Genomic DNA, 14852 nt, shown 5'->3' with positions numbered 1-14852 from the left:
CAATGCAAATATACGGTCCATTTTAGAATGGAAGCAACCAAATGTGACATTTTTAAATATGAGATTTTCAAAGCTACTGTCTAAGGAAATGAAAAGAAAAAAGAAAATCAAAAATCTTATGTCCGGACGTGGGTCAAATCTGATCAAACGTTGCCCTGAAAGCATGTCAATGCAAATATACGGTCCATTTTAGAATGGAAGCAACCAAATGTGATATTTTTAAATATGAGTTTTTCAAAGCTACTGTCGAAAGAAATGAAAAGAAATAAGAAAATCAAAAATCGTATGTCCGGACTTGGGTCAAATCTGGTCAAACGTTGCCCTGAAACCATGTCAATGCAAATATACGGTCCATTTTGGAATGGAAATAATCAAATGTGACATTTTTAAATATGAGATTTTCCAAGCTACTGTCTAGATGAAAGAAAAGAAGCAAAAAATTCAAAATTCTATGTCCGGAAGTGGTTCAAATCTGACCAAACGTGAAAACGTAAAGCAATTAGACGGTTTCACAGTAAATAATTTAAAAAAAAAAATTTTTTTTATTTTTTCAAACTTTGTTTGAACAGTAATGTAGGGGAAGGTTAAAAAAACAGTCTCACTTTCGGTTTTTCTAATTTTTTCTTAAAAAAGAAATGAGACACAAAAGAATTGGACACTTTTTTGATAATAGAACATTAATTTTTAAAAATAGTTTTAAAAAATGAAATATTTTTTAGCTTTGAAATTCTCATGTTTAAAAATGTCACATTTGATTATTTCTATTCTAAAATGGACCGTATATTTGCATTGACATAATTTCAGGGCAACGTTTGATCAGATTTGTCCCACATCCGGACATACGATTTTTGATTTTCTTTTTTATTAGCTTTCTTCTCGAAAATAAAATTTAAAAATATGATATTAAAAAATGTCACATTTGATTAATTCAACGTCAAAATGGACCTATAAGGGCATTGACACGGTTGGTGAGTCCCGTTTTGTCGAATTGGACACTTTTTTGGTAATAGAACATTAATTTTTAACTTTGTTTTCACACCTCGTGAATGCCGTGTGTCCATATTAGTATTTAAAAGAGGAGTAAAATATATTTTTTTAAATAGAAAATTAACATTTGCAGGAAAAAATTTGATTTTTCTCTCATTTTTTTTTAAAGAAAAAATTGAAAAAACCGAAAGGGAGACTGTGTTTTTTTAACCTTCCCCTGCATTTCTATGCAAAAAAGTTTAAAAAAAATAAAGAAAAAAATTAGTGCGAAACCGTCTGTCAGACGTCTCGAACTTCAGGCCTATCCCATAATTCTTTCCACGTAGGGGAAAAATAGACTTTTTGACCAAATTCTTTAATATTTGGTTCAGATTGTATTTCAGTTTTTGAATTACCTCGACTGGGTGGCGTAAATGATTCTTCATTGGATGATGATGGATTCATTGATTCTGCAAAAATAAATACAGGGTTTTTTTTAAAACATAGTAGATACAGATTTTGCAGCATTTTGAGAGGAAATTATGATACTGGTTGGCCTGCATTTTTTTTAAACTCAACGTCTAAAAGATTTCCATATTAAAAAATCTATTTCTTAAGAAAAGGTTAGGAAGAAAAAAAAGGTAATTTTTCAAAAACTGACCAGGATTTTGCAAAAATAATTAAGATAATCCTAAGCAGAAGCTTTTTTTTGACCATTCAAACAAAAGGTGTTTCGGAGACCTCTTAGTACCTGCAGAAGTGTTAGTGGCGACTGGACTAATGATAATAAATAGTTTTGATAGTTAACTGAATATGTTTTATTTCAAATTAGTTTTATAACAAATTCGTTTATAACAATTAATATAACCTTTCAATTAATGTATAATATGCCCTAAAATTTTTATTACTCGATAAGATGATTTATTTTACTTACGAACAGAATCAAGAAACATCACCAACATGAAGAGCAGCGTAAATACACAAATCTTCATTTTCATATAAACACAGAGAAAAGATTTTTGACAAATTTCTCAGTCTGTAACCGACTCGATCTAGCATATTTTTTACTTTTATATATGCTGGCCTTTATTTCGTTTTTGATAAAATTGTCTTCTACGGGTAGGCCGCTGATTGGCTTGCGCGTAAAGAGTATTCTCCTTCATATACAATAAACAAACTTTATTTGTGTACCAAATAGCTCAGGTGGTAAGGACTAATTTCTCGTTTTTTTAGTTCCGCCTATCAAGGCTGCAAAATTATCGTCAAACTTGTATTAACCTGGTTGACTGTGGCATTGGTAACAAAAGAAACAAGCTTTATTTATGTGCGTCTGTTCGATAGGGGACCAGACTCTTAAACACATTTTCTAACACATGGGAATGATGTATTTCTTTCCATAGAATTGAATGCCGTGATCAGTTTTACCTTAACTTCAAAATTAAAACAAATTTTTTAAACAGTCGAAGCCTCGGTTGAGATATAGTTGAATCTACAATGATATTATGAATAAAAACCGTTTTCATCGTATGGCAAACACTATTTCAACATGTTCACAGTTTGAATCCATATACCATGTAGACAACATATTTGCTTGAATGTACAAACAAATAAATATGTTTTTTTTCACATTATCATGAGAGAAGGTATTAGATTTGTGTTAAATTTGACCCCTCTCCCGTTTTTGTCAAATATCCACGTTTTGACACCCCCCGAATCCGAAAAAAATGTCTTTGTTTATCTGTGGGTCTCTAGATTTTTTGTTAGTTAGTGTAAAGGTCAATTTCTGTAGACATTTATTTTGGATAAATATCCAGGAATTAGGTTAGTTTTGAAAATTTTTAAGACCACTTTTTTAAGATTCAAAAATTCTTTGTGCGAAATACGATAAATGCTAATCCAACAAAAATTTTACTTATCTAAAATACATACACATTTTTTTGTAGTAACTTTTTTATCAGACGTTTAGTTCGTTTACCCAAAAAGGATATACAGACTCTTTATTTATACTGCTAGAAAAGACTAGTGAATTGTTTTTTTATCCTAAAAAATAAGATTAAAGATAAGAAAACTAAATTTTTTGGGAAAACGACACAAGATGCAATAAAATGTTTACTAACAATTTTGTTTTAATATCAATGCAAATTATGAATTTTGCTAATATAAATATATTGAATTAATAGAATTTCCTGGGTTCCTGAGAATAACAATTAGTGTAAATATTAAAGTAATTATGATAAATAAAATTTCTACATTATTTTGGACCAAGCCGAGTGGGAAGCACGAGATACGTGACGAGGATGTGCCCGTTTAAGGAGAAGGAGCTTTAACAAAAGAGAATGAACAATTTCCAAATACAGTTGCGAATGCTTTGAATTTTAATTTTCAAAGAATCGTGCAAAAATGTGCGATGAGAATATGCCTACGTAGGTTAGAGGTTTATCAATTCTCACGAATACCTATTTCTCATAGAAAAAAAAGAAGTTTTTGTGAATTTTTTAATAGTCTTTTATATCAGGCGCATCAAGTTGAAATAAGTCTTTTAATATAAGTCATAAGTCTGTTTAATGGATTCCTAGAATAAAACCCATAATTGAAACATTAAATTTTGTGTGTTTTTGGCGCAGTTGCGGTTCTTTCTAAAATTTTGAATTATTTGCCTACTTTATACATAAAGTGTGGTAATAATTACTGAAGTTTAACAAAAATGTTGTTTAAATACATGCTTATTGTTACAGCTTATTTTATTTAATCGTAGTAGTATACATTTTGGGTTAAAAATCAACTATATGGTTAACAAATAATTTTCTGTGGTTGAAGATACATAAATTTTTTTTCTGAATTTCAAAAGATTTGTTGAAAAATTATTTTCTTTCTGATAATGAGTTTTTTTTAATAAACTCTTTTGTGAAGAGTTCCTTTTTTTATTTGAATATTCCTTTTATTTTACTGAACCCTTAAGATTAAAAATTTAAAGGCTTTTTTGGTTAGAATATTAACCATTATACTTTTTGCTGAAAATTCTTTTTTTTTTATCACCAAAGATTCACAAATTTTCATTGAAAATTTAACTGATTGGTAAAAAGTTTATGTACTTTGTAGAAAATGCGGATTTTTAAGTGGGAAATTAATCTTTTTCGTTCAAAAATCACCTTTTCGGTCTAAGATACGGCTGTTTGTTTTTTAAATTCATGTGTTGTTTATAATTTTAATTCTGTTAATAAAAATGAGTTTTTCTTGTTACAATTTTTTTAAATGAAAATTCAACTATTCCAAGTCTGGTAATATAATTGATATTTTTAAGTTTCGAAATTCAACTTTTTTTCTAGACTAAAAAATTTTCCTTAGTTGAAATTACAACTATGGTTAAAAATTGTACATTTTTTGTTTGGAAAATCAACTGTTTTGTAGATATATTATCTTATTGGTATGAAAAATTAAAATTTGGGATGAAATTGATTGAGTTTCTTGACTGCAACATTTTTATTAGTTGGAAGTGCATGTGTTGTTGAAAATTGACTTTTTTTCATTTGAAAATTTATCGTCTTTGCTAGAAGTTTCATCTTTTCTTGTTCATAACTTTTCTTTTTTGGAAGAAAATTAATCTTCTTGTTTCAAAATGCATCTTTCTGGTTAAAAATTCAACTACTTGCTTGAATGTAGAACTTTTGCTGAAATCTATTTAATTGCTTTCAAGGATTAATAATTTCATTTGAAAATTCATTTCTTTTTGTCTAAAACTGAACTATTTCTTTAAAAGTCGAAACACTTTGTTAAAAAACTATTTTTGGTTGATGATTCATAATTTCACTCAAAAATATCTCTCTTTGTTTGAAAATGAATTTTTTGTTGTTTTTTGAGAGTTTTTTAATTTCTCACGAGCCTTCTTTGGGAACATCCTTTGATACGCGGGCATTTACTTATGTACTTCCCGGAACTTTCCTGAAACGTTTTCGGAATTCTTCGAACATTCTATTTACATATTTCAGGAATGAATTTTTCTCAAAAACCTAGCCCATTTTTGTATAAACATTTTTTTTGAATAATTAGATTCCTTATTGAAAAAGAATGAAACCATTCTAAGCATCTATAAGCTACAATAAAGTGGTTTTCCTTTTTGATTTACTTTCGTAGGATAAATTTCTTGCAATTTACAGCGCTAAGGCTAACATTGTTTATTGTTCATAAACAATCTTGCATTTTTTTATAACAATTGTGATAAATAAAAACCCTTCATAAACATAACCGTGGTCACCTATTTTTCGCGAAACAAATTTGAGGAATTTTACTAGCCATTCGCTAGTTATAACAATTTTGATTCAGAGAAGCAACAAAGTATCTTTTACGTGATAAAAAAGCTAAAAAATTACAATAAACTTCTTTAAATTGTCAAGTTTAGCCTTTCTCACGGAAAATAATTTGTACAAAGCTTACTATATAAGTAAAATTATCTCTAAAAAATTAGAAAAACTTACATAAAAAAAAATTGAAATAGAAAACAAAACTCTGTTGAAACATAGCATATGAAGACCCTGAATGTGTTTAATTATTTCGGTGTCTCGACTCATCGTATTAGTACATTATTATTAATTTTTAGTAGTCCACTATTAAATTTGTAAAATTTTACTAGTAATTTCGACAAATTACAATTAAAAAAAATTAAATTACAATTTTCTTAAATCTTTAACTTTAACTTTTTAACTTTTTGGAAAGGAGATTGGAGAATTTAAAACATTTCCGAACATCTCCAGAGATTTGTAGTAATTCCAATTTCCAGTGAACTGGAAAAAATCAACTAAATGAAATTGGAAGGAACAAATAGAGATTTCAAATATTTCAAGGGATCTCAAGGTATTTAAGATTTCATAAAAATTTCACAGAATTAAAAAAATTTCCATATATATATATATATATATATATAGTATAGCCCAAAAATGCATGGCAAATTTTTTTTGCATGCTAGAGGGCAACGAAACCCCCCTCCCATATTATTTCAAATCCGAAAAAAGAAATTCTGTAATTTTTTATTTTTTTATCTTAACAGGTGCCGGTTTTGACTTACAGTTTCCAATGTAAAATGCATGATGAAAAGTCACTTTCTTGAGTTTTTAGAATAATTTTTTAGGGCTTGAAAAAATATGACGAGAAAGTATGGAGGTCTGTATAAATAAATAATATGTAAATATTTTCAACTATCAGACATATGGATTTGAAACTCCTAACACACTTCTACGAGTGTCTGAGAATTACCCTTGAAATCAAAAATTTCAATTCTTCATGAAATCGACCTTTTCACTACTGTATTCTCGTCCTTTTTTACTAAAATGATTATTATTGGCCTAGTGGAATATTTATTATCATAGCTTCATTAATTTTTAATTATTTAAACAAATGGAATTCGTTTGAATACTTTTTTCTCTCTCGAAAATTCGCTTTTCCCCTAAAAACTATTATTATTGGTCTAGTAGAATATTTAATAACATGCCCTCATTAATTTTTTATTATTTAAAAGAATGGAATTTGTCTAAATAATTTTATTTAAGAAAAATGATAATTGTTTCTTCAGTGGAATATTTATTAACATTGCTTTATTCATTTAATTTGGAAATTAAAAAAAAATTATTACTTTAATATTTCTGATTAGTTAATTATTATTAAATTAATTATTAATCAGTAATTAATTATTATTGATAAATACTCCACTACATCCACAATAATAATTTTTATTTAAACATAATTCGAATTGAAATTATATAAACAAATTCCATATTTTTAAATAATTGAAAATAAATCAACTCATGTTAATAAATATTCCACTAGACCAATAGTAATAATTTTTAGGGAAAAACAATTTTCAAACAAAAAAATAATTAAACAAATTCCCTTTGTTTAATTAACTAAAAAAAAAACTAATATTATTAAATATTCCACTAGACTAATAATAGTTATTTTAAGGGGGAAAACAAGTTTTCGAAAAAAAATTATTTAGAAAAATTCCATTTTTATAAATAATAAACAATTAATCAATGAATGATAATTAATATTCCACTAGATTAATACTAATAATTTTATGTAAAAAAAGACCAGGATATAGTGCTGGAAAGGTGCATTTTATGAAGAATTGATATTTTTTGTTTTAAGGATAGTTTTCAGGTATTCGTGGGGATGTGTTAGGGGGTGTCAAACCCCATAATTGAATTTCATTATTTGTTGGATAATTTTCGGTAGGCCCCTATACTTTTCTGTCACATTTTTTCAAGCCCTTAAAAATTATTCCAAAAATTCAAAAAAGTGATTTTTTCCTTATGCATTTTACATGGGTAACTTCAAGTTAAAACTGGCACCTATTAAAATCGAAAAAAAAATTATGGACTTTTTTTTCGGACTTGAAATGAAATGGAATAATCTTTGCCCTCTAAAAAAAGTGTTTAAAAAATAGTCTAAATATTTAATTAGTTTTCAAGAGATTAATAATATTTTCACGACTTTCGATTAATTCTTAATTATTTCAAGAATTTTTAGAAGATTTTTACCTTTTTTTAAAGATGTCGAAACACTTTGAAGAATTTGGTAGGCATTCTAGTTAACTTCGGAAAATAAATTAAATGTAATGCAATTTGTACGGATATAAGAATTTTTAAATCGAGAGATTTGTAAACTATTTAAAGATTTTAACATGTTTTGAAGAATTTCGCAAAAATTTAAGGAATTTGCTAGAAATTAAAGAAATAAATAAAATTTAATTGAATTGCAAAGCATATGTAGCGATTTTACAAATTTCAAATGAATTTTGATATATTTCAAGGAATTTAAAGATTTTTAGGGATTTAAGCCTTTTTAACTTTAGTATAATTATAATTATATATCATTATTATATTATAATAATAATTTTAATTTATTTGAATTTCAAAGACTTTAAGAAGATTTCAGGAACTATAGTCAATCTTCAAGTGTTTGAAGGTATTAAATTAGTATTAAATGTTGAGTTTTATTATTGAATTCCGAGCATTCTTTATTGGTTATAGATTGGTTGGAGATTTCAGGAAATTCCAAATTATTTGAAGAGATTAAAATTAAATGTTTTTGTGAAGTAATTTGATAAATAAGTTGAATTCAGTTTGAATTTTAGAGAATTTACATGGATTGAAGAAAATTTTGAAACACTTTGAGGGTTTTTAGATGATATTAAAAATTTTGAAGGACTTTCACGGGTGTTAAGGCCTGGGACGAAGCTTATGGGATTTTTAAATATTCAATCTATTTTAAAAAGATTTCGTCAGTTTTCAGGAGATTAAAAATATTTTTAAGGATTTCAAAAAATTTCTAAACATTTCATAGGATTTTTACCTTTTTTGGGATTTAAACTTTTTGGTGGACAATTTCAATGATCAAGTTTGACTTAAATTATATTCAAGGTCTTTCAAATGATAACTTTTTAAATAGATTTTCACTTTTTCGAAGCAATTCAAGGGATATCAAAGCATTCTAAAGAATTTCAGGAGATATAAAAAATGTCAAATGGTTTCGGAGAATTTGGAAGGTTTTTCAAAGATTTAAAGGGATTTCTGGACAACTTGAAAAAATAAATCAAATTTCACTGAATTTGGAAAAATTCTTAGTAAATCCACCGATTTCAGATAATCTTAAGATACTTGAAGGAACTTAACTACATTTATATTTTTTATTCAATCTTAAAGTATTTCGGACGATTTGAAAGGTTTCTACCAAGAAGATTACTTTCTTACCGAAATACGAATTTTCAACAAATCAAATAAGTTTTTAACGAAATAATTAAATATTCTACCAAATTCTTTAACTTAAAGCCGAATATACCAGTTTTCTACACAGAGTTTAATTTTCAAGAAATAGGGTTGTTTTAAATCAAAACTTTTGAATTTTTATTGAGAGAGTTGCATTTTAATCAAATATGGTGAAATTTGTACAGAAAGAGATCTATTTCCTAAAAGAAGAATGGTTGCTAAATAAAGAAAATGAATTTTAATTAAACTGTTTAATCTTCAAGCTGAAAGGACGAGTTTTTAAATAAAATAGTTGAATTTGAAACAAATATGACTTTTTGAAAAAGTTATTGAATTTTTAAGAAAGTAGTTCAATTTTGCACCATATAATACAATTGTTAAACAAAAATGATATCTAAGAAAATGAATGAAAATCGCTTAGAGTAATTAAATAATGATTTAATAATAATTATGAATACAAATGATATTAAATTATTTACTTTAAATTAAATCACAATTACTCGCTTTTCAGAAAGTAGCTAAATTTAATACGCTTCTATTTGTGTAATTTTAAATCTTAAAGTTTGGTCAAATCAATAAATTAATTATTAATATTAAGCATATGTCTTTTCTAAAATAGTGCATTCAATATTTATAGAATTAATAGTGTTAATCTGATATTTTCTTTAGACTGTATTTTATTTTTAAAATTATCGGAATTTATTGCTTACAAAAATGGGTCAAAATAAAGATGCCCACGGTTATCTTCTTTCCTTAATTAAGATAAAAAATATAAATGTTTTAATTTACAAAAATTTTACTCATTTGTCATATCCCACTCAATCTCCGAGATAATACTTATCTGTAGTTCGATAAAAACGCTTCAAACAATTGAAAAGTACAATTATCCGAAGGTAGATAACTTTTATGACGACGCGGATCAAAAGTATCCGTCGTCAGATAATTCTTGTTTTAAATTGGTTGCAGCATTTTATCCAACTTCAGTTCAATAATAACTTGGGGATTTACTGTCACATTGATAGATTGGATGATGATAAATCTATAAAAAGAAGTATGAGACTTTTTGTTAAGGATGTACACTACGTGCAATCAATCTCAAAAGTTGCCTATCTTCAAAATGATTAATAAAATCAACAAAAAATATCTATTATTAATTTATGTATATCTTGATGGAGACTTCTAAGGACACTTCAGACAAAAATAATCCAGATTAAAATTGTTTATTTAAAAGTAGTTATTTGAAGGTTTAGGTTTTCCTTTCTCTTTAGAGAAAAGTTATAATTTTCCTTAAATCCTAATGATCAAGGTCTCATTTTATTCCTTGAAGGATTCTTTACAATTCTATTTGGGTGGCGTTGATTACAATGTAAGCTATGATTGTTTACAACAATATTTTAAAATAAAATCAAACCAAATAGAAATTTAGAGAATCCCTCGAAGAATAAAATGAGAACTTGATCATTATGATTTAATCAAACTTGTAACTTTTTCCTAAAGAGAAAGGAAAAACTTAAATTTTTAGTAAGTCCTATTAAATAAAACATTTTAACCTGAATTTTTTTTGTTCTGAATTGTGCTTAGAAGCCTCCATCAAGATTTACAGAAATTAATAATAGATCTTTTTTTGTTGATTTTCTTAATCATTTTAAGGATAGGCAACTTTCGAGATTGATTGTACGTAGTGTACATCCTTAACGGATATTTTCAACGAACCTCAAGTAAATGGTAAAAATAAAGGTGCTCTTGTTTTTTCCTTGAAGAAGATACAGAATAGAAATGTTCCAATTTTTTGAAAATAGTGTCCGTTTGTCATATTTGAAGTAATTATTCAAAATAAATAAATAAATTATTAGTATTATACTGTGAATCTAATATTTGTTTTAGATTGCATTTTTTTTTTTTTTAATTTGGACTCGTTGCTTTTGATGATGATGGACTAGATGATGATAAATCTGTACAAAGAAGTATAGAGATTTTTTGTCAACGAAATTTCTCAATAAGCCAAACAAAAGAAAGTTTAACCAATATTTCGTTAAAGTTTATCCTGTAAAGTTTAATTTTTTATGCAGCAAATCTTTCGTTGGAAATCGATGTAAAGTTTATCTTCTGTCTTTTCAGTAAACAATCATCAATTATTGTTCAAGATATTAAGTTTGATGATCTTACACCGTCTTCCATAAAAAAGCACCCCTAGCATTAATAAACTGCATTAATAATTTAATAAAGTCGTAATTTTTTCGAATGCACAAAACAACCGTATCACTTATCTTGAAGAATAGCAATTTTTCCCGATTAATTGGTAAAATATTTTTTAAATAAATGTTAGTAGCTTAAAAAATTAAATAAATCATTTTTTAAGCACTTTACATTTTTTAACTTGTTGAATAAAAAAAATTATTGCAGAAAAAAACAAACGTTTATATCATTGCTTTTGCATAAAACCGCTATTGCAAAATGAAAATAGGGAATTACTTTTTAACCAAAAATAATTTATAATCACCAAATCATGGGTGTCGAGGATTTGACTTCCAATTTTAGTAGGCCTATGAAAAAATGTAGGGGAAGTACTCTGTCCTACGTTTTTCAAATTTTTAACTGTTCCACAATTCTTATAAATAATGAAACAAGGGAGTTTACAGAAAATAACTTTAGCAACCGTAGATATAGATTTTGCAACAGTTTTAGAGGATCTTATTACACTGGTTGATCGGAATGGCTTTTTATTGTACAAATGAAAAATTTACTTGACGTATATATAATAGCCAATATATCATTCTTGAAAGATATTCTTGTCTATGGGTAGTCCGGTCATTGGCCGAGGCGTTATGCTTTTTAACAAATTATCCAATACATGTATTCTATATAATTTTTCCGTAGGATAGAATGGAATGATCAGTTTAAACGCAACACAGATATTTGAAAATATTTTTCAAATAAGCGAAGTATTTGTACAAAGTTGAATCAACAAAGTTGATTTGGTTAAAAACGATTTTCATCTTATGGCAAACTATTTCAGCATATGCTCGCAATTTAAATAAAGATGTCTTTTTTTATAACATCATCTTTTCATCAAATAATATTATGTAATGATATTATAAAAGCTTCCTCAAAAATCTTCTTAGAATTATAATTCAGATGATTAAAAAAAAAAAACGTTCTAAAATCGTAAAATTTTTCAGGCTAAAGAATATTTTGAACAGTAAATACCATATCCATCTTACTGTTTGATGTATTGGCGTTGTACTCATCGTGCACTGTTAAAAATTTCTGTTGAAAACTTTCACTAGATGTTTTGGAAGTTTATTTAAAAAATGTAAGATAACTCTACAATACATAATGTACATATCCTACGAAAATTTAGCCTACAACACTTTTGTATTTATGGGATTTTTGGAATTCACGGAATTCAACGAATTCCCAGAATTCACAGAATTGAACGAATTCCAGGAATTCGCGGAATTTATAGCATACACGGAATTCATAGAATTTATAGAACTTACGGAATTCACGCAATTTGCGGAATTGGCGTAATTAATTGAATTTACGGAATTCAAAAAATTTAAGGAATTTATGGAATTTACGAAATTCACGTAATTCTTTGAATTTGCATTAAATTCCACAAAGGCCATGAATTTATTGAATTCCTTGAATTCCGTAAATCCCTTGAATTCCACGAATTCTATGAATCCGCTAATTCCATGAATTCCATGAGTTGCGTGTATTTCTTCATTTTCATTAATTCTGAGAATTTCCTTAATTCCTCAAATTCAGTGAATTCCTTGAATTCCAGTAATTCCATCATTGCAGTCAATTCCGCGAATTTCTTGAATTCCATGAATTGCGTGAATTCCATCATATCCTTAAATTACATTCATTCCATAAATTCCTTGAATTCCATGAATTTTGAAATTTTAGAATGCATGTACCGCATTTTAGGACCTACTTTTGAATGTCCATTTTTAGGATATAAAACAGTTCCCTTCCGACTTAGAAATTTTAATCGTTGATCTGTGTGGGCAATCGGGCTGGGTCACCTGCGGGGGCCCCTATGGAACATCCATACTGTAAGAGTTCGAATTTCAGAAAAATGTCATTCAATTTTTTAAAGAAAACCATTATTTGTAAGTCTGAACTCATGAAACCTTAAAATTAGTAGTCTCAAGAAAATACACGTCTTTTGGACTTTGAAATTTGAATCGTTGATCCGCGAGGGCAACCGAGCCGGGCCCTCGCCGGGGTCCCTCATGGAACATCCATATGGTGAAAGTTCGAATTTCAGAAAAGAGTCATTCAATTTTTGACAGAAATTCATTATTTGTAAGTCTGAACTCATGAAACCTTAAAATTGAACGTCTAAAAAAATATACGTCCTTTGAACTTTGAAATTTGAATCGTTGATCCGTGAGCGCAACCGAGCTGGGTTATCTGTGTGAGCCCCTATGGAACATCCAAATTGTGCAATTTCGAATTTCAAAAAAGTGTCATCGAATTTTTGAGATAAATGCATTGATTGTAAGTCTGAACTCATAAAACCTTAAAATTTGTGGGTTTGAAAAAATATTCACCCTTTGGACTTTGAAATTTGAATCGTTTATCCGCGAGGGCAACCGAGCTGGGACCTCGACGGAGGCCCTCGTAGAATTTCTACGCGTGGAACATCCATGCGGGCCTCTGCCGGGGTCCCTCATCCTAAGAGGTCTCAGCGGGACTTTTTTCACACGGGCACTTTCGTGAATTCCTTTATTTCCATGAATTCCGTAAATTCGGTTAATTTAATGAATTCCATGAATTTCGAAAATTCCTTTAAAACTGCGGGATTCCGTGAATTCTTTGAATTCCATTCATTCTGTGATTTCCTTGCTTACAATTTAATCTTAGAAATGCTCTAATACATACATGTATTGGAATTCTGGACGGTGACTTCACGATTTACAACACTTACAATACATGTATTGCAATTTCGTCATTACAATACTATTTCTACAATTTTACCTTATGCTTGTATTCCAGAAGTCTTGTAAAAGTGTTGTAGAATTTCAAACATTTTTAACCGTGTATATTTATTGCCATAAAAAGGTATTATTTGTATTAATTAAAATTTTTATTTGATACTATTAAACGTTAAAAATTAATAGCTTTTATAATTCAGTAGCGTATTTCAACCAAATAGTCGAATTTTCAACCAAAGAAGACTAAGACTCAACCAGAAATATTAGAATTTTCAAGTAAAAATAAACATTTGTGAGAAGGCAGTTACAGAAGGGTGGTTTTTGATGTGAAAATATTTTTTTTCTTGAAAGAAAATTTCAGTCCTTTTACTCAAAATATCAAATATTAACCTTTCTTGTTGAGAAATCATCTTCACATTTTTTTTGTTAAATATTCTAATCACTTTTTCGAAAATTCAAGAGTTTTGTTAAAAAGTCTGGTAGAAAAGTTTTTTTCAAGGTAAATCAATTTGAAAATTTTAAGTTTGTATCTGAAGTATTGTCTTTATGCGTTTATAAAAAATCCTTTGTAAAAAATATTACAAAATTAAAATCCGGGTTTCTAAATTTTAAGGGCCATGGAAAATAGGAAATTGTTCAAAAAAAAGGGAATTTTGAAAATGAGGTTGTTAGCCTTTCTACCTACTTCACATACGTTTGATAAAACGAAACATAACTTCAAATATACAGAAACTTTTATATGCATTATATTCATATATGAAAAATAAAAACCTCATCCTAACAATATTAGACCTGAGTGTAAATATGTTAATTCATTTAAATCTATATTCATTTTTAGTAAATATTTATTATGTATCTATGTGTTACTGGCAAAGTATATAATCTAGGCATGAAATATAATACTTGGCCACTTCAGGCCAAGTATACTCGCTATATATTACAACATGGCATTTTAATTTGATAGCAAGAAATTACTGCGTATCTACTGTCCTCAGTGAAATCAATTTTTCTTGATGAATTTCATGAACGGTCAAAAGATTCGGTTTACATGTAACAAACTACGATCTAAAAAAGGGTCATTTTACGAGGGTAGTTCAATAAGTCCTTAGAATGAAGTATAAAAACAATTTTTTTTGGGTAAATTTTTTTTTATTTTTCAACATAATCTCCTTGGAGCTCT

The 14852-nt window shown here is 27.7% G+C and overlaps 1 protein-coding gene across 1 annotated transcript in view; it reads right to left on the bottom strand.

Annotated features, from left to right (window-relative positions):
- LOC117169480 overlaps positions 1-2232 on the bottom strand; it is a 4356-nt gene extending 2124 nt beyond the window's left edge. The window contains exons 1-2 of the mRNA XM_033355884.1: positions 1901-2232; positions 1383-1436 (exon numbers count right to left, since the gene is read on the bottom strand). Coding sequence (XP_033211775.1) covers positions 1383-1436; positions 1901-1964 — 118 coding nt within the window. The 5' untranslated portion in view covers positions 1965-2232. The remainder of the gene's footprint in view (positions 1-1382; positions 1437-1900) is intronic.
- Positions 2233-14852: the final 12620 nt, after the last annotated feature.

Source organism: Belonocnema kinseyi, chromosome 3 (assembly GCF_010883055.1).
Source record: "Belonocnema kinseyi isolate 2016_QV_RU_SX_M_011 chromosome 3, B_treatae_v1, whole genome shotgun sequence".
NCBI classification, from domain to species: Eukaryota; Metazoa; Arthropoda; class Insecta; order Hymenoptera; family Cynipidae; genus Belonocnema; species Belonocnema kinseyi.
Note: the sequence above shows the minus strand (reverse complement) of the source record. Positions and strands in the feature narration are given on the sequence as shown.